This window comes from Caretta caretta, chromosome 17 (assembly GCF_965140235.1).
Source record: "Caretta caretta isolate rCarCar2 chromosome 17, rCarCar1.hap1, whole genome shotgun sequence".
Classification (NCBI taxonomy): domain Eukaryota; kingdom Metazoa; phylum Chordata; order Testudines; family Cheloniidae; genus Caretta; species Caretta caretta.
In genome coordinates, this window is record NC_134222.1 from 11,025,407 (window position 1) to 11,046,364 (window position 20,958).

Here is a 20,958-nt window from a genome sequence, read left to right on the forward strand (position 1 = left end):
ACTTTATATCTTCAACACTGTAACAAAAGAGGGAAACAAAACCAGGAGGCAGAATAAATCTTCCTTGATTTATACCTCAAAGATAATACAGTGGTAAGTGTCATGGGAGTATTAGTCTCTTTATGATGCAGCAGGCAGAGTGCAAAGCACTATAAAGCTGGGATTTTTGACGGAGCCAAAGGGAGATTAACGCCCTTCTTCTCCCTCAGCCTAAAATGATGAGGGTTAATTGTTGCTTTGCACCAGATTCTACAGTGGTGAGGGGCAATGATGAAGTGCCCTGGCAGGAGGCCCTGGGATGCACTGTCGCTGTACCACCTGTAAAGATAATGCCACATGTGTTTCCCAACTGCAGCATCCAGTCCAACGGGTGTGGTGCTAGCCGGGGCAGTCCTTGGTTTCCTTCAGAGCAAGGATGGTGATTAGGAAAAGGCTGGGGGAGGCTCTTTCACCCCCTTCTCCCACCGCACAGGAGCCAGCCACAAACTGGTTCGATAAGGGCACTGTGTAAACAAGACTTCAAACCTCATCTGGCCTACCTTAGGGATGCAGTCCTGTCCCCATATAAATCAACGGGGCCTGAATTTCAGCCACTGGCTCTGACAAGTCCCAGTGTGACTCGTACTGGAGTAAACACAGCTACACCCGTGGCTAAAATCCCAGTATATAGACAGCCTTTCCATGCAACCATGTAACTTTCCCCTATGGAGCGGAGGATGCAAACCAACCAAAACCGAAAACAACATTCACACGAACCCTTGTCAAACACAACGGCAAGCCTCTGTTGTAGAACCAGCCACGGGGAAAAAGAGGGTGGGAATATTGAGACATGAGGAATAACAAATCCACAGACCTTATGCCAACAGCCAGAGATTAAGAATCCAATCAAACAAATCAGAATGTATTTGAATTTTTCATTATGTGTTTTTATTGCTGTTTAATGACCTCTTTGCATTTCACAAAACTAAGAAAGCCAGCAAGCAGTTTGATTGATTTAGATTTGCACAAATACTAAAAAGGGGCCACAACATGACTTCAAGATATTCCAAGTAGAGCCAAACAAGCCAACGTAAATGACCGCCAGGGGCTGTGGAAACTTTAAAATTCAAATACCTTTTCTTTCCAACCATTTCCCACCCTTATAACTAACCTGCCTGGATGCAACCACCATTTTCAAATACCTGGGGAATAAAAGGTAAGATTTGCAACGTGCCCTGAAGTTGATCAGACAGTCTATTGCAGATGGGAGTTATTTCTAAAGCCGTGGGGTCCTCACAGAGAATTGCTCAGCCAGTAGCCTCATAGGACTCCAGCACATCTGCTGATCTCACCTGCAGCTGCATGGCTCAAGGACAGAGTCTCACGTAGGTAGGTCCTTAAGCCATTTAGGGCTTTATAGGTCAAAAATCAATACCTTAAATATCACCCAGAAACCCAACAAGCAGCCCACAGAGATGGCAGGGCACTGGTAGAATATTCTCTACTTACCAAACAGGCTGCCGCAATCTGGCAGCAGCTTCAATTTCTGGGTTGTTTTCAGGGGCACAACTTAATTCTTGGCTAGGCATATAAATATTAAAGAAGATAGCCAGTGCCCAAAATGGGGCACACAGTAAATTAACTCCTCAAAAAGAAGAACCGGTGTAAAAACCACGCCTCAGCAATGGCATGTATAGCCTGATGCACCCCCATTTTGCATAAGTTTTTTCACGCAAACTGAGTCCCTAAGGCAGATGTGAATGATACTAACCAGTGAGCGGGCAATAGACGGCACAAGTTAGAGTAACACTGGTCAGAAGGTATTGTCTGCATGTTAAATAAAGCATTTCTATATCTACAAGAGACAAATGAATAGGACTAAGCAGGGCAAAGACACGTTTGAAGATATGTGGAAGGATAAAGCAGACAGATTCAGGAAGGTTGTTTTAGATGGTAAGTACTGCAGAGAAGGTGCTCAAACCAGCAAGTGTGGAAGCAAGACAGAGGGAATAGAGTAGGACTCTTGCTGTCATTTACTAGGATAAGTGTACCTGAGCACCCATGTGGCTTTAAAAAAACGAAACACACACCCCCAAAAAGCCCCAGCCATCATAATCCTAACATGCAAATACAAGACATCTGATTGATGACTGAGAAATCCTGGTGAAATCCCTTGGAGGGCATAAAGCCAGATTCTCCACCGCCCTGCACCTTGTGTAGTTTTTTACCCCAAAGGCCTGGTCTACATAGATCTACACCCCCTGAGCGCCATAGCTAGGTCGGCAGAAGAATACTTCCATCAGCCTCGTTACCATCGCTAAGGGAGGTGGGTCTTCCGGCGACGGGGGAAGAAAAAAAAAAAACAAACTTTTCATATCCTACAGGTTGCTATGCTACTATCACTCCCATTGTGTAAACTTGGCCCAAATCAGTGCAAAATGCTAGTAAATCCGACTGGGAATGTGTCACACCCACTCTGCACTTGTGTAAATGATTATACAAGGGACCGGGCAACAAGAAATCTGGCCCATTATTTTAAAGGATCTTATCTACGGCCTTGTCCGCATACAAGTTGTATTCCATTAACTATACCAGCATACAATCCCCGCTAGCCCGGAGGAAGTTATTTTAGTGCATCTTATTTCCATGTAGTAAGGGGAATAGGTGTCCACATACGGGGATGTACTGGCATAACTACCTACCGGCTGCATCAGTTTAAAAAAAAAAATAAGAATTCATACCACTAAGCAACATTCATAGCAGTACAAAAATATCCAGACCAGGCTCAACTTTTCATTCCTTTACAACTTGTGCAAATCAGAATTCTCCACTCCCACCGCAGTAGCTTGTACAAGTGTAAATGGCTCCAAAGTGTATGTTCGGAGAAACACCATCTAGAGTTCCTGGTGCAGATCCAGCACACGTTCTTTCTTTCCACTCTCTGTGTTGTGATTCATTCCTCAGCTAGGGAGCAGCAGTTCCTAAAAGTGAGGGACAGAAAAGGATATTTTATATTGATTTCTTTAAAAGGATTAAACTGAAAGCCTGGCCTGCTTGGAGCATCATTCTTTACACAGAGCACACTAGTTTTCTGTCTCCACTAGACTGAATGTGTAGACGATGATAAAAATGGTAAGTATTTTCTGGAAAGAACCTAGAACAAAATGAACATCATCTTGTTTTGTTCAAAATTTTTCACCAAGTTGTTCTGATGAAATGAATCAGTTTCATTTCTGGTATTTTTTAAACTTCCCTTTGCTGGTAGAAAGGGAGGAGAAAAGAGGAAAAAAACAAAGAACAGACAAAAAAACCTGAGCCAAAATTTGTTTCGACGCATTTCGTAAGATGAACATTTCTCACAAACATGTGTTTCCTCTGAAAAGCTATTTTCCATCAGAACAGATCATCTGTAATATTAATTTAGGTTCTCCTGGCAGGTATCCATGGACGATGAGCAACTTGCATGACACTGGGTGGACTGCAGAGTCCCCAGTAAACTGTCCGACATAGTTGAACAAAAGACCCAATCTCTTAGTGGTAGGTCCTGGCCTTCAGGCACAGAAGTTCTCTCTCTAGCAGTTGCTGATCAGCTGTGTAGATCCTGGAAAAAAAGGGTCACCTCACTTTCCGTCGCAGTCTTGAAGTTAGAGGGTGACATCGCCCATTGAACTAGGGCTCGGGAAATTAGAGTTTAGTCCCCAGCTCTACTTTGTGTGAGCTCAAGCAAGTCATTTCAATGCACTGGGCCTCAGTTTCCTACCTGTAAAACAGGGTTAATACTTGCTTTCTGCTGTCCTTTGCCTATTTCAGTTATAAGCATTTTCAGGCAGGGACTGTCTAAGCGTGTGTACAGTGTCTAGGACAATGGGCCCAGGATGATGGCTGAAGCCTCTAGATGCCACCATAATAAGAGTCTGGTCATAGAAAACACCAAATGAGAGCATGAGCCTACTGCTCTCAAAGGGATAAGACAGAGGGATTTGAAAAGAGAAGATGAAACGAGTGCAAACCAAACTAAAGGCATAAAAACCTGCGACTGATCCGATCCCACTCTCAGTGATACTGAGGCACTCAGTATTTTTTGTTTGCTTTTGCTTCACTGTTTTAAGGGCTTATGTCTGAGAGCCAAAATCCTAGCCCCATGGTAACCAGCCTCAGGAAGTATTTTTGTCTTTACTCTTATGGTTGCAAGCTTTTATGTCTCATTTGGTCCCAAGTCCTAATATTTCCAGTGAGGAGGAGAACTTACGTCCCAATAACTCTATGGTCACTAAATACTCAGAGGACTTTTTTGAAGCATAGGGTTGTTAACCTGCTGTTGTGACCCAATTCCAGCTTGGATAATTACGTTCTGTCCTTCTAAAATTTCCTCTCTAGTTTCAGCTGGAGACAGAATTCTTCTTTACTTCCAATCCTACAATTTGGCAGTCTGCTTTTTTGTGCACTCCTTAAAGAGCGGCGGCTTTCAACTTCAGGAGGGTCTCACAAGAAAAGTTTGTAAAGGACTATGCAGTAACACTATATTAAGACTTTACATTTTATAACAACCTGCACTGTATGTTCACAGGGCCATAAAATATTAAGCATCTTTGTTTTTCTTAATTAAATCAAATGCAAATTAAAGAAAAGATAAGGCAAGACGTATCGTCACTCAGGAGGTTAGATGTTAATTTGCTTTCTGCATTAAAAAAAAAAAAGGAGGGGAGCATTACAGGTAAAGATGCCCTGGGTTGAGATTTGCAAGGCAATCTAGGGGATTTAGACTTTTTCAATGGAGCCTAAGGGAGTTAGATGCCCAATTGACAGTGTAGTGATTTGGGGGGTGTGATTCTGCACTGCACCTCTTAGAGGCACAGTACTGAACTTGCAGCCTAGGGGAAGTTGGGAATATGATGGCTTTAAGCTACATTTGGTCCCTCCTGATTTGGGGCTGCTCCAGGAGCCGCTCGAGGCCCATCTAAGTTACAGCAGCCTGTCACCATCTACCTGTGGGCACTGCCCAGTGCTATGAATATGCAACTCTTCATCATGCTGATCTCTGAGTTAGTATATGCTGGAAAAACAGAATATCACTCTTCAAATGCATGCAATACTATTATTCGCTTCCGCCTGCAATAAAAATATATTGGGGAAAAAACAAAGGTTTCTTCTGTTATTTCTATTTGGGAATAAATGGAAACAACTTTAAACACACATGCAGCCCCTTTCATCAAAGTAAATCACTTTACAAATATTCAGGAGTGAAGCCTTGCAACACGTGAGAAGCAGATAATAATTATCTCTATTCAGCAGATGGATCAATAAAACAGAGAGGATAATTGACTTGCCCGAGTTGATGAAGTTACTCAGTGGCAGAGATCAGGACTCCTGACCCCCCGCCCCCTTCCTCTGTATCTCTAAATTATACACACTCCACTAACAACATAGGGCAATGCTGAGCACTCTGGAAAACCCCACCTTAACTGTGCTCCCTTTGAAGTCGACGATAAAAATCCCGTTGCTTCAAGTGAGAGCGGAGTTAGGCTAATGCTGAGTGCTTCTGAAAATTCCACCCACGCTCTTTCTTCGGTACATCTTCATAGCCAGAAGCAGCAAGGCTCTGAGCCCAGGTCAACAGACTTGGGCTCACGGGGCTTGTGCTACCGTGCTAAAAAGAGCTACTCAGACAGCATTTTTAAGCTGCGGGTTGAGCCAGAGCTTGGCTCTGAAGTCCACCCCCCTCCGTTGGCTTCAGGGCTTGAGCACCAGCCCAAGCCACATCACCTACGTAGCTATTTTAGTGCAGTAGTGCGAGCCCCACATCTGTTCACCCAAGCTCGGTGCCGCCGACAGGTTACTGCAGATTACCAAGTTGGATCCTTTGCCTCTTACCTGACTGGATTGAATGGTCTCATGCTCTAGTAAGGTTTTGGCTGAAATTGAAACAAAGACAAACACATTAGAGAACAGCCCAATGGAAACAACATAAAGCGAATGGGTAGAAAACAGAACCGAAACCTACCTTATTGGTGCTCATCCCTAGGGTAGAAAAGAAAGACGGGTCAGTCCGAATGTGGAACAATAGACACCACTTACCAGCCATAACCAGACAACTCAGCTACAGTTCAAAGTTTGGGCTTAGAGTCTCCAATGGTGTATATCAGCCTGGCTCCACTGACTTAAATGGAGCTAGGCCAATTTACCCCATTTGGGGACCTGCCCCGGTATTTCAACAGAACCCTGGTGTGCTGAGGCTACTGCACACCACGCTGACCTGTATTGTCTCATCGTTTCCTTCTACTTCCCCCACGAGTCTGTCTGTATCCATCTGCTGCCTCTACTCTTATATTTAGGTTGTAAGCTCTTTGGGGCAGGGACGGTCTTTAGCTTAGCACAGTGGGGTCCAGCTCTATGACTGAGACTCTTATGCACTACAATACTACAAATAAATAATGGGGATGCCAGCAAACTCCTTTCCACCCCAAATAATGGTTTTCACACGCTTTTTTTTTTTTTTTTACCTTGGTAAAGAAAATACAACATCACAACAAGACACCCAGCAAGGACGACGAATAGGATGACAAGGAACCAAGTTGCTGAGGTAGATTCTGTCCATAAATAAATAAAAGAACCATTTTATAAGAACAACCTGCAGAGAAGAATAAACACCCTGTTGCTTCTTAGAGGACATAGATATGATTTACAATAATGAAGCCATATTACATCTGTGTGTGTGTTAAAAACCAGTCTACTGCAGAGGATTAAAAACAAAATAAAATAAATAGAACAAACCACAGCTGAGGCTCAAGAAACTTTTGGGGATCAAAGTAACAATGATTGAGGTGGGATTTACGACCACATGGCGTTAAAGGCCGGAGATTGAGAGGACTTAGTTATTAACCCCCAGGAAGTGCCCTGAACAAAGGTTATTATTGATATTTGATAGCTGAGTATGAAGGTGAGAGATGATACATAGGCACAAAGATTGCATGGGTGGTTATTATTACTGTCCACTGTCCTAACACTTAAGGCTCACGAAATCACTCTCCACTCCTCACTGAAATCTCTCCAAGAGAGCCCCTCTGCTGTTGCCCAATGGAAAGGAGTTCAAAACAACACGGAAACACAAGCACACTCAGTAAGCTTTTCCAAGCAAGGACCACCTTTGTTCCTACACTTTCTACTGCACCAGGCACACTGTTTTTCTTTAACAAATTAAATCAATCAATCACAGGGTCAAACTGGTCAGGAAGGGATTTCTATTCTCCCTCCCCCAAAACGTTGATTATAAATTAAGTTTGCTGTGCATTTTTCTTTGTTTTTTGGGGTCAAAAAAAGGGTGGGTTTTTTTCTGTTTTTTAACAAAAATGGAAATATTGTTAAATGCCGTTTCCTCCGGTGAACACCGTACCTGTCACTTTCACCGTCAGGCTTTTCTTGATTGGGTGCTTTAGGCTTTGGTGTTCCACTCGGCAGGTGTACTGACGCCCATCGTCCCTGAGGGAGGCCTTAAGCAGGAAGTAACTGGAGAAGCTGTAAGTCCCATCGCTGTTCTGCCTGTGACTACTAGAGACAACGTGAGTCACCAAATGTGGGAGCATCCCCTGCTGCATTGGTTCCTGAAACCACTGAGCCTCGGCATCATGAGGGTAAAAGTGACTGATGTCACAGACCAGCTTGTGTTCGTCTCCTTCCACCAGAGACAGGACAGCAGCGTTCAGGGTCACCGTGGGCTTTTCTGGTTAAAAAAAAGTTATTACAGTGCTGCATCCAGATCCATTTAAAAATAAGCAAACTCTGCTATTAAAATGGCTCCATTTAATGTCCCTCATTTCTAAAGAGATCACTGATTCTAGCCCCCAAATTACTTCCCATCCACACAAATTTGGTTTCCCTCACTTATATTGCTGAAAACTGTTTGCACCAGAAACACAGAATCACGAGACAGAGCTTCACTCCACCAAAGGAAGGAATCCCACAGCATTATAAAGCTTCCACCATGAATATATTTGTGTCCCCCCCTTATTTTGGGGGTCCCTGACCCGTCGTGACCCACATTTACGTGTTGGCTGGTTGAGAAGAATGGCATGGAACCATTAAAAAACCCTTAGACATGTACCACCCACAGGCGTTAAGTTTATCATAGAAAAGGGAAATGACACAGGTACTAAGCGCAGCGGTCATCCTTTAAAAAAGGAGCTTGCTGAATATGACCCAGCTGCACTGCAGGACTTGCCAAAGGATGCTCCACTGGCTAAAAGTCAGCTGCCCTAGCTTTGTTATGGAAAGACAGACTTGGGAGAGCACGAACCCTTGCTGCTGGATCTGCCCCAAGCTCTGGTCTTGGGTCCCTGATTCTATTCCTTGATAGAGTTAGACACAGCAGGGTTTATCCCACAGAGACATAATTAAAGGGTGGTGGGAAAAAAAGCACCAGATAGCGATCCCGTGGGCAAGGAGACTGGATCCTGTCCGAGAGCCTCACAAATTCTCCCCCTTTGCTCAATTCCAGCGGCGTACTTCATAAATACAGAATAATACACAGCGATTGTTAAGCGATCACCCGTCCGTATCAAGGCAAGTATCCTCTTATCCTGCTACATGAAGATAATACAAAATTTTCAGCATTGCCCAATATATTTAAAAAGAATCAATTACCTACTATTTCCAGCTGGATATTCTGTGCCCAAAGCACTGAGGACACCAATATTTGGCAAGAATAGGTTCCTGCATCTCTTACTCCCACTGTTTTTAGTAAGAGAGAAGCATTCCCCTTCGGGATCTCTGCTAGGAACATCTCAGCCCGTTTATCCTTGTGTTCCACCTGCCTGGTAGATCCATTGTAGGCAAATATCAGCTTTTTGTGTCCCCCTTTCTGCTGTAATATCCATTTGATGGTGACATCTGTGTTGTGATCGACTGAGAAAGCACAGCTGAGGAGGACATCCTTATTCAAGCCAGATTGGATTACAGAGGGTCCTGTGCGTACCAAGAATACACCTGTAATGCAGATGATAAAGCATCATTAGAGTGACCAGATTTTGGATCAATGGTGCTAAACACAGTCAGAGTACAAGCTGCCATCTAAAGACACACAAACCCATACTACAGAATAAAGCTTATATATGGTCAGAGCGAGAAATGGGTACCATTCATTGCTCTGCCACCAACTTCTTTTGTGCCCTTGGGCAAGCCATTTAACATCGCTTTGTGCCTCAGTTTCTCCATTTGAATAATGGGTACAATTAGCCTTCAATAATTCATAACTGTGTTACAAGTCTTATGCAGCGTTGTAGCTGTGCTGGTCCCAGGATATTGAGAACTCAAAGTTTCAAACCTCGTATTTAGCAGGGACACTGAATTAGTTTCCAAGACCTGAAGAAGAGTTCTGTATAAGCTCGAAAGCTTGTCTCTCTCACCAACAGAAGTTGGTCCAATAAAAGATATTACGTCACCCACCTTGTCTCTCTACAAGTCTTAGTTAACTAACACTGGTTTTTGCAATCTAGGTTTTCATGATACTAAATAACTGGGAAACATTTATAATATTCTTTAAAATCCTCAGGTGAAAGACTATATCTATATATTACTTCAGTCGAGTTATTCCCAATTTACACTGGGAATCTGGGCTGGCCGGCCAACTGAAACACACACACACAAAATAAAAAAACGTTTAGGCTTCAACAAAGAGGCTATCTTTTGGCCATCAGAATCCCACTCTTGCTATTGTAAAAGTGAAAGTGAGTGTGTGAAAGCAACATGCTTGAGAGGGCTGAGCACAGAGTCTGAATTCTATTTTCTGTTCTGCCACTAAGCCAATCCGCCTCCCTGCCGCAATCTCCCATCTGAAAAGGGAAGATGATCCTTGACCTCACAAGGGTGCTTTGAGCATTAGCTAGTTAATGTCTCCATAGTGGTTTTGAATATGCAAAACGCTAGACATGTGCTAAATAGTATTACAGACCATTGTTGTTATTACTTGCATTTGGGTTGAGAAGCTGCCAGGTTACACTTTTCTGGCAATGCAAGTTATCTTTACATCTACTTTCCAGTCCCTTTACCCAGCTACACTGGAGTCAAGTGGCATTAGCTGTACTGGCAATCCTAAGTATTCATAAACCATGAGTCATACCTCGCAGAATCATGAAATTGGCTTAAAAATTAAGAGATTTAAAAAAATAAATAAATACATTTGGTCTTCTTTTTTATTTACCTTCTAGGTTTTGAGTCTTTAAGAGACACCAGGGTCAAATTTTCATCATTGTCTCCATAACGATGAAGCCTAGAAACTTACTTTCTAAAAAATATATATATTTGACAAATTAATTTATTATCAAAAGGACTGTAGAGATGGTCTCTTATTCACAAGATTCCAGGAGCTGGGGCTTTAAGGAAAACACCAAATATCTGGACACCCCAAATAAAATCGCAGGAATCGGCAATTCTCCCATTGTGTAAATAAGAATGAGACCCATTATTTAGATTATACACAACCCTAGCAAAGCTGTTTCTCCCTACTTTAAACCCACCAATGGGATATTTTAAAAATATCATGATGCTAGTTATTTCATTGACAAACTCACATTGTCTTTACAATGCCACATGAATATTGTAAAACTTAAAGTCCTCATTTGGGCAGTGCAGTAGAAGTGCAAACCAGGATTATTATTTCATTTTTTTGGATAGTCTTGTTACCTGAAAGATAAAACGTCTCTGTGTTGCCTTGAGAAACATCTTCGGGAATTCGGTTCTCCGCTTCTTTGCTGGCACTTGATTGTACCAAAAAGACTGTAATGGTGAATTTGTCATCCAGGTGCTTTATGGTGCCAGTGAACCATGAATCTAGTTTATGAAGTTGAGTTTGTAACCCAGGCCAGAGGATCTGGGTGTTATCTGTAAAATATCTGCTAATCTTACATTCAAGCTTGTCAGTATCCTCATCCACGTGTTGGAGAATATCCAGTGAGGACTCTGCATGAAAAAAACACATGCACCTGTTAGAATCCCAGCTTTTCTTCATCAATGTTATGGAGAGAGTTGAACTATCTACGCACACCAGCCCAAACAGCAAATACGATGCAACCCTATTCAATCTCAGTGGTAATCAACTCTCAGCACATGCAAAAACAGCACGGAATTCTCCTCCCCAAACCGCCAGTTTTACAACAGGCTCAAGTCTCTGCCTTTATGGACCCAGTTGCGGAGTTGTGGCCCTAATTTGGTTGTAGCATCTCAGGACTAAGATAAAGATGCTTGTTAACGAATACCACACGCACCTCTCCTTCAAGGCTAATTACCCTGGCTTTAGGAGGGGTCTGACACGACAGAGCCTGATCAGGAGAAATTACACAGAAATCAATGGGAGTTACACCGGAGTAATAAGATTTAAGTGAGATCGGCACCAGATCTACGGTTTTCAGCATCTTTGAAATGAGTATCACTGAGCCTGCAGACTGTCGATTATCATCAATATCAGCTAAGGAGCTTTCAGGCTTAAAGGGTGAAGCTCTTTCCTGTACAGAGGCTTAAGAAGGACTTACGCGGTTCACAGACCTCGTACTGGCTGAAAGAATAGCCAAAGAAACAATCAAATCAACAGATGAGAGACCAAGAAAACAGACAGATGTCCTGATTTCTAGAGGTCAGCTGCCGGGCTCATCTTGTCACAATGTCTTTTACCATCCCCAGAAGCGAATGAGGAGATCCCTCCACGAATTTGACAGCACTCACTTGAGTGCACTGGGAAAAGCACAGAGTTCAGCAGACTGAATAATGGGATATTCTGGGGAGTGCCTTTTAGTCAGATACATTTTACAAACATAGGGGTATTCTTGCCCCTTAAATTCTTTCTTTAATGCAGTATATTGTCACTGCTCTTTGTCATTCGCCATACACACAATAGGTTATTTGTGAGCCACACAATAAGTCACTTAATCATAATCACACAATAATGTTATTTCTAAAGATAAACCCAAAGCAAACCCCCAGACACACAGGGGAATTTGGAACCTGGATCAAGATCTGAACTTTGCAGCTCAGATTCCTCTCCTACCATGCTCAGCTCTGCATGAAAGGGCTCCAACAGGCACATCTGTTCTCTGAATCCTCCTACACTGTTGTGACTAGTTTGAGGAAAATGTACTCTGCAGATCCCACCTATGTTGTGATTAACTTTATCTGGTGATGATATAACAGCACAAGCGAACAACATTCCCAGCAAGATTTACCCTGGCAGATTTATCTTCCCACTCTTGCAAAATGATTAAATATTCGTTTACTAAGTGAATTTAATGCTGGTAAAGACTGAGGACTTATCTACACAGGGAAGGTAGTATGCAGTAAGTGAGGGTGTGAATTTAAAGTGCATTAGCTACTCTGCACCAGCTCCCCATGTGGACGCTCTTAATGCAGTTTGGCTTGGAATACTTCCAAAGTATATTAAGCTGATGTGCACGAAGGTGCTCTTAGGGTGCGGTAAGAGTCCACATGGGGAGTTAGCGCTATTGCGGGGCCTTTCCCCGTGTAGACAATCCCTGAAGTCTTACGTTTAGTCACACAAAACATCGCCGCCTGCAGTAACGCCCACAGCGACCTACTGAAGTGCCTCAACCATGAAGGTTCTGATCATTCCTTGCAATAGGGCAAAGCCAGCTTAGCTGAACAGCAGAGGATCAGCCCTGCCCGTGCCATCCTGCTGTGGTACAGAGTTGCCATAGTGACTTCTAGGCCATTCTCATCCCAGCTGCCCTGGCACACAGAGCATGCCCAAGGGATGTGGCTGAGGAAAAGGGAGCATGGTCAGGACAAGTTGGGGCAGTTGGTACAAGGTTGACCAACCTTCAGAGTTATTTCCTATTTCAGTCTTTGGGCTGCTCTGGTTTGTGTCCGGGATTGGTCTGTCCCCAAGAAGGCCCCAGCGTCAGAAGAAGGCTTACAGCAGCCGCCATCCTCACAGGCACCGAGTAGAGCGGAGCCACAACTCAGGATCGGGGCCTCACTCGCCAGGCTCACTCAGTTCTTCTGAACGGCCAAACCAACCACATATATAAGTGGCTCCCTGACATGGGCACTTGTCCACTAGAACCTGGGACACGACCCGCCAACTCATTTCAGGTTGGCCGGCCAGCCACTGCTAAGTTGCGGTCACTGTGACCCGAGGCACCCCTGTATTCGGACCCTACACACTACTGCTGTGATTTCTGTACCAAATACGCCTTGTGAAATATTTGAAAACAAACAACCCCCTGGTCAATATCATCATTGTAAATTGTCTATAACAAAGCTGGATGTGAATTATGAATGCTCACTGGTATTACCCTTTAATCACAGACTTCTAAGTGTATTTAAATCAGGCATGCTGGGGGGGAGGGAAGAGTTGATAAACTGTTTTTTTCCAGATAAAGACAAGAGGATGACACCTCAAAGCAGATATGGCTCAAATTCAATGGGCTATTGATTTGTATCAGAAGTTACAACAGGAAGAGATAATTTGGAACCAGCCCCAGCTTTATTTTTCAGACCTCAGGGGTCCTTTATTCAGCCTGAACTAATGAACTTTATCTGGGGGCATCTTTTGGAAGAATCAATTAAAAAGGTACCCTGAACTACAGAGAGACAGGGAGCAGACCCCTAAGTTATCCTCCACTTCAAGGAGGAAAAAAACCCACATGATTTGATCTCTGTGATGGGTCCTGGCCAAGCCAGCCCGTCAAAAGCTGGAAAGGAGACGGGCGGAGGGGTGGTTGTATTTTGTCATTAGGAGAGCTTTCTCCTAGCAACAAAGATCTGCGGCTACACTGCAGACCTTACAGCGGCACACAAGGTAGATGTAGGAGGCTAAGTTACAGGCTTTAAAAGTGACAGCACACATTCAATTTGCATGTAACCATCTCTACCTTAATTTCTGTTACTTGGTACCACTTAATCCATGCTCTTTGTGTGAATAAACTTGTTTTGCTTTCATTATAAAGCCTCAGTGCCGGATACATGCAGTGACGTCTGAGCTTCCAAGAAGCTGACAAATTGGAATGTTTTACGGTCTCTGCAGAAGCAATGAACCAAATACTTTTTTGGTGACGGTCCAGTAGAGGGACCAGACCCTGCAGGACGATGGTTTTGGGGTGAATTCAGGGCTGGAAGGGTTCTAAGGTCGGCCTGCAAGGAGTAAGCAAGTTGGGCAAGGCCAGCGTGAGGCTTGCGGGCTTTTGGGGTTGTAGCTCCGGACAAAAGCTGCACAGCTAGCCACAAGACGCTCAGAGTTACAAGGCAAACAGGTTTCAGAGGAACAGCCGTGTTAGTCTGTATTCGCAAAAAGAAAAGGAGGACTTGTGGCACCTTAGAGACTAACCAATTTATTTGAGCATGAGCTTTCGTGAGCTAGCTCATGCTCAAATAAATTGGTTAGTCTCTAAGGTGCCACAAGTCCTCCTTTTCTTTTTACAAGGCAAACAGTGACTGACCCCCTTACTGGTGTGGGTGAACCCCAAAATGTCCCCCAAAAGGTTTCCATGTCCCACTGCCAATTACTCCCATCTGGAGTCCTCTTGCCCCCCACAAAAGGGAGATGAACCAATAATACTTCAAACATCTGAACAGTTTAGCAGCTACATAGACCTGTGCTGATTGTGAAAGTTACGCAACACAGCCGCTCTGCTCCCCGTTGTATTTAGAGTCAGGTCAGCTGACTTGAGTGACAAAACAGGTTCATCACAGTGATTAAGGATTACAAAATAACATGACTAAAGTGACAGCAGAACCTCAGAGTTATGAACACCAGAATTACGAACTGACCCGTCAACCACACACATCTCATTTGGAACCAGAAGTTCACAATCAGGCAGCAGCAGACACCTCCCAACCCCCCACCCCCCAAAAAAAATAAAAATAAAAGCAAATACAGTACAGTACTGTGTTAAACATAAACTACTAAAAAAACAAAGGGAAAGCAGAGTCATTCTTCTGCACAGTAGAGGCTCGAAGCTATATTAAGTCAATGTTCAGTTGTAAACTTTTGAAAGAACAACCAAGAAGTTTTGTTCAGTGTTATAAACATCACAAAGTTATGAACCACCTCCATTCCCGAGGTGTTCGTAACTCTGAGGCTCTACTGTATGTATTTGGTAACTCCCTTTCCTTAGATTTACCTTCCTACGTAGACCTGTATCTTTATACCTGGAGATCTCATCACCATGGTAATCTGAATGACTTCTTCATTTCTTCTGCTATATTTTCAAAATGCTGCATTCGAAATTCTGAGAATAGACGGGGGAATCTACGGAAGACTCTTCAGTCAAATACACTAAAAATGGACCCTCTCGTGTCAAACACATACTGTTTAGATCTTCACTCCACTGTCATTCTTTCACGGAAGGAAAGGCTCATCCTTCTGTTACATTTCTCTCTCGTAAAAATATTTGCTGAAACAAGTCAGGGTGCGTGGGCACACAGAAAACAGTCTGACATAGATCAACACCCCCTTGTCGGTAAACAAACAACTAGCATAGCATGCTTAGTTGTAGGATGTTATGGTGACATCTACTGGCCACTTTAGAATATAGCACAGCATCTATTCATTTAACAAACACAAACTACCAGGGGCCAAATTTTCCCCACAGCAGGACACAAGCAAGAACTCATACTTTGTGTCTTGCAGTGGGGAAGTGGGGTCCCCAGCTGAGAAAGGTAGACACTAGTACTCATATATTACATATTTATACTATATATACAAATGTTGTTAAATATAAGAATAGCCACAGATCAGGAGGTCCATCTAGTCCAGTATCCTGCCATCAACCGTGGCCAGCACCAAATGCTTTAGAGGAAGGTTCAAGAAACCCTGCAGTAGGCAGTTATGGGATAGCCTATCCCTCAGGGAAGATTCTTCCTGACCCCTAAAAGTAAGAGGTGGTTTTATGGCCTGACGCATGAGGAGTTTATATATATTAGAATTTATTGTTACAACTCTGCATATTCATATTCATTCAATCCCTTCTGAATCCTGCTAAGCTCTTGATCTCAACAAAATCTTGTGGCAATGAGTTCCATAGGGCATGCGCCTATTGTGTGCGCAACAGAGAATCATCATAGCTGGAATGCATAGTAACAGTTATCATTAAAGTTGACTACGCATTCCCATTCTAAAGGGCTTTATTTCTGTTTGTAACTTTCATTTTGCAGAGAGGTTTTCCAGGTGTGGTCTCTGCCGAAGAATGAATTTTAAATCTGAACAATAACAGCTCAGCCATTTTTGATTATGAAGGGACTGAACACATATACTTCTACTATTAAAACATCTTCGGTGTGTCTTTTAAAAACTTTTCTAATACCTCATTGGGAGAAGCTTGAAATTTAGCAGAGAGAGAATCCCTAGTTTGGAGACATGCCTCTTTGTGGTCTAGTGAAAATGCATTCTTCTTTGACCTAAATATAAGGGATTAAAACACCGTGCTTTGATCATATGCACTTATGTTGCCTGAATCACAATCTCCCTACCTTCTACTGGCAACAGCATGTGCACAAATAAGTAAGTTGGGCACAAAGATCTGAAGGAGCATACGGAATGCGGAATGGCTCTGAAGATGCCGACTTATTCTGTATGATCTATTAATGCATGTACTGAGGTAGGTAGGAATCTAACTTCATGTGTCTGATTGTCTCATAGGGTCTTACTAATTATTTCCCGGTTGTTCTCTTTCCCACATTCTAAGTAAAGTAATGCGCATGTGGCATACCCTGCTTATCAATCTGTGGCATAGCCAGCTGACGCATCTATGACAACACAGGCAAGCTCCTGCTTCATATCAAGTCTTTCATTTTGTATATGCCATCTAGCCAGTCCACAGCAAGCTAGATTTCCAGAGGAGGACACTGAAGGTTTTAGTAAGTGAACACGATGAGCGAGAACAAGGCCCACTGATACTTTAGCTCCAGACAGGCTAAGTAGGATACACTCACGCACTTGAATTCCAGGCCCAGCTCCCCTACTGACTTGCTGTGTGGCTTTGGAAGATCACAAGAGTCTGTGTCCCTACTGGAAAAATGGGGGTAATATTCACCTACATCCCAAAGGCGAGGCTAGAGTGAGCAATGTTTGCAAAGGACTTTGTGGGTGTAAAGAGCTCCAGAAGTGCTAAGTATCACTGTTCTCCACAGCAGGCTGACATGGGAACTCTACAATGAGAGAGGATATGGCCTCAGAGACAGGGAAGCTATTGCCTGAATCAGAAAGGCCCCCCCTTGTGCTAAACGGTTGATGGATGATGACTCAGGCTGCTAATCTGGACAACCTGCTCCACCCACAGTGATGGGAAGACAATGCAAGCATAGCAATACACCAGCTCTCTTTGTGGGGGGCCTCCACCCAAGTGCAAGCAATAAACAACCTTACTGGCGAATTCCTTTTGGCCATCTCAAAGTATCACCGGCTTCCTGACAGTGGTGGATTAACACCAAAAACCACTCCAGGTCCCCCCACTGAGATCACCGCCAGGGTCCGATCCATGTGCAGCATTCCAACATTTGTGTGCTACCATCCCTGAGCAACCTGAAGGACACCCCCCAGGTGAGATTTGTCTGCCAACCTGCCCAGAGACTGGGGACCCCGGTTTTGGTTGCCTCAGCCTGCACCTACTTTACAACTCCCCCAAATTTGCTCATATGCCTGAGCATCTAAACAGATTACTCACCTTGTACGATAAACGTGAGGGTATTAGCAGCAGGAGGATTTTCTGAGTGAGGTCTCTTGGTGTCCTTCGATTCAGTTCCACTCAGCAGGAGCCAGGCATTCTGTCTGATGTACTTGAAATCACTTAACGATGGGATTGTTTCAGTTGTCTCAAACAAGCAGGAAAGCTGCCTACTACTTTGACTAAAGGTTGAACCTGCTGTTGCAACTCCATTATGGTGATTTAGGATTCCTTCAAGGCAATACATGCACAAATGCATTAAAAAAAGTACTGTTGATCTTTTAATTATAAAAAATACCCCTTAAGTTTTGTTTTCCCATGTGAAAAAAATGTAATACATTTAGCTAACCCCATTTCTATGCAGTTTTAATGGCTCCATTTGGTCCGTAGTATCTTGAATATTACTTTTTTTGAGGGTGAAGGGCCATTTTTCTGCATTATAGGAGTACAAGAAACTTTGGGCTCGTTATCCATAAATCTTTTGAGGGGAAAATAACAGAAGATATAAAATTTTCCCTGAGCAAATACATTTTGCTTTTTGGTCACAGAACATAATGTAATTATTAAGTTCTATTTAAACTACGGTTGTAGTATGATATAAATGATTAAGATGGTATATACATAAAAGTTACAAACGCAGCACATTAACCCAGACAAACAGTTTTCTAGCAAAACCCCAAATCATGCTTCATTTCAAGTTTCATTAATCGCTAGCACTGCAGGCCAGACTGACATCAATTCAGACAAACCTAGCCCAAGTTTTAAATTTGTGGTTCAGTTTGTTGGAATAAATGAGCTAAACTTGGTTGTTATGTGGAGTCTATCACAAACCTGGGCAAAATAGCAGTTTTGGCTGAGTTTCACTTGGAGATTTTGGGTTCATTTCTATTAAAAAAAACCCCTAAGGCTAAGGTTTTAAAGTGAGACTCATGAATTTTGGGTGTCTCAAATTGGACACCCCAAAACTGAGGTACCACAAAAAATCACTAGAGACTTTTGAAAATCTTAGCTTTGTTTTTGTGTCATAGAAATCTAGGCTATTTGGATCAGCAGTGTTCTGCAGTGAAACCACCGAGAGGCCAACAAGGATAATCTCATCTTTACAATAGGACAGAAATCATCACAACACCCAACAGTCTCTGGCAACAACGGATCAAGAATTTAGCATATAAAGTGATTCAGTCTCATTTTACATAGCACTATAACACACGCAAATATACTAGGTGTACATACCAGTGCATAGGAAGCAACAAACTGCCGTGTAAATCCTACAATTCATAGTGGAGTTGCTTCAGATACAGAGCCACCCTCTACAGACACTCTTCTTGTCCCATAACTTTCAGTTCTCTCAATTTCACTTTCATTTCTCTCAAAGAGGCTGTTGCAATCCCTGCAGGGCGGGATTTCCTGGTCAAACAAACTTCGTAACAGCTGGGCCAAATTCTCTACTAGCATTAACGCCAGTGAAGTCAATCGAGTTACGCCAGCAGAGAACTTGGCCCATTGAGAGGTAAAAGAGCGGATATAGCTGCCAAAGAGGAGCTAAGGTTTATTTCTCTGTTACAAACAGGTGGCAATAAGTTCACAGCAATGTGCTGCAGTCACACTCGATAGGAGCTTCTAGATTCCCCCTTATTAACAAAGGTTGGGTGAGATCTCCTTAGCACCAGCTGTGGTAAGTACCGTCCCACAAGGAGCAGAGCCGGAGACAGTATCCTATCCAGCTCAAAAATCATACAATTGATTTAAAGATTATGAAATTTTAAAGATAACAGAGGTGTGGTACTTTTTATCTGCCTTCTGGTGTTGCAGCATTTAAGGTCAAGTTTCCAGGTCTTCCCCCTTAAGCAGGAGAGCTAGAAACTTAAAACAAAAACAAAAGCTGAGATTCTGAGCCCACTGCCAATACTGTTGCATTGTTTCCTTGCATTCCCCCATCTGTCTGCCTCCATCTGTTGTCTCTTGTCTGACACTTAGACTGTGAACTCTTTGGAGGCAGGGACCACTGTGTTTGCATCCGATGAAGTGAGCTGTAGCTCACGAAAGCTTATGCTCAAATAAATTTGTTAGTCTCTAAGGTGCCACAAGTCCTCCTTTTCTTTTTGTGTTTGTACAGTGCCTCGCACAACGAGGGCCTGGCCCTGGACTAGGTCTCCTACACGCTACGATAATACGAAGAGTAAATAATTTTCAGACTATAATCTGAATCCAGCAGCTGGGGCTTTAAGGAAAACACCAAATAGTAAGACTGCCAAAAAAAAAATGGGTGTGATAATGATGATCTGATAATCTGGGATTAGTCAGTATAGATTTATGAATGGTTTAAAAATGTAAACGCATGCTGCAACTTGACGTACTCGGTGACAACTTTTTGATACTGATTGCTCAGTAGCTGCCAGCCTTCTGGTTTACAAAGATTCTAGAGTCATGGACCATTTTTTATTAATACCATGAATAATAATGGGATAAAGGAAAGAGGAGAAAAAAGCTACAGAAAGAGTATGTTGCAAATGACCCATTGATATATAGTCTAGTATTAGACGATAGGGGCGTAGTCTTTAGCATTGAGTATTTAGGACCCACGAAAGGTATTAAATTGACAGCTTGGAGGGCTGTAATTTTATACCCACAGTACAGCAGAGGAAGTGGCAACGAATGCATCTCCATTTTTGCCAGTCCTGTGCTCCAGCAATAAGCCAAAGGGACCAGTTCTACGTCTGGTCCCTTTACAGCACGTCGCAATGAACAAAAAGTAAGTGTTCTTCAACCGTGTTAGCTCAGCTGAGCAGAACATGATTGAAAAGCCCAGTTAAGAGGTGTTACCCTGCTTCTTACCAGGGTTTTCAACTGTGCTAAGAAAACTGCAAAAACTAACTAGAAATAGGGAATCGCCATCGAATGGGGTTGTGCACAGTGGGGCACCAGAGGGATCTGTTCTCAACCAATTATCTGGAAGAAAATATAAAATAACTGTTGGTAAAATTTGCAGATTACACAAAAATTGGTGGCATGATGGAAATGGGTCAGTCATACAACCTGCATTTCAATTCAGCTAAATTCAAGGTCACACAATTAGAAACAAAGGAAGCAGGTCAAACTTATAAGATAGAGGAGTGTATCCTGGAAAGCAACAACTCTGAGAAAGATTTTGGGGTCATGGCAGACAATAAATTGAACACGAGCTCCCAGTGAAATCCCATAACAGAGAATGAATGCGATCCTTGGATGTATAAGTAGGAGAAGGGCAGTAAAGTTACCTGGATATACACTATTAGTGACACATTTACTGGAATACTGTGTCCAGTTCTGGTATCCA

The 20,958-nt window shown here is 43.0% G+C and overlaps 1 protein-coding gene across 3 annotated transcripts; it reads right to left on the minus strand.

Moving 5' to 3' along the window:
* Positions 1-902: 902 nt before the first annotated feature.
* LOC125623974 (immunoglobulin kappa light chain) lies at positions 903-20,010 on the minus strand. Of its 3 annotated transcripts, none has more exons than XR_007353174.2 (9): positions 18,876-20,010; positions 17,643-17,873; positions 10,654-10,929; positions 8,617-8,958; positions 7,370-7,696; positions 6,480-6,607; positions 5,981-5,997; positions 5,851-5,891; positions 903-2,960 (listed from the first exon to the last, which is right to left on the minus strand). XR_007353174.2 is itself a non-coding variant. In XM_048824178.2 (9 exons), exons 1-8 carry the CDS (start codon positions 18,919-18,921, stop codon positions 5,877-5,879), a joined length of 1,341 nt encoding a protein of 446 aa, XP_048680135.2. In that variant the 5' UTR covers positions 18,922-19,995; the 3' UTR covers positions 903-2,960; positions 5,851-5,876. The 3 variants fall into 3 exon arrangements, 2 of the variants coding, with proteins under 2 accessions (XP_048680135.2, XP_048680136.2); XM_048824178.2 differs by having other exon boundaries at positions 6,480-6,566; positions 18,876-19,995; XM_048824179.2 differs by lacking the exons at positions 17,643-17,873; positions 18,876-20,010 and adding an exon at positions 15,130-15,381 and having other exon boundaries at positions 6,480-6,566.
* Between the last annotated feature and the right edge of the window lie 948 nt (positions 20,011-20,958).

Excerpts from the sequence above, each read along its gene's own strand:
- LOC125623974 (XM_048824178.2), bottom strand. The coding sequence starts at position 18,921 with ATGAATTGTAGGATTTACACGGCAGTTTGTTGCTTCCTATGCACTG. Across the intron at positions 10,930-17,642 it reads CCTCACGTTTATCGTACAAG|AGTCCTCACTGGATATTCTC; the intron begins GTGAGTAATCTG and ends TTTTTCATGCAG. Across the intron at positions 8,959-10,653 it reads AGAGACGTTTTATCTTTCAG|GTGTATTCTTGGTACGCACA; the intron begins GTAACAAGACTA and ends TCTGCATTACAG.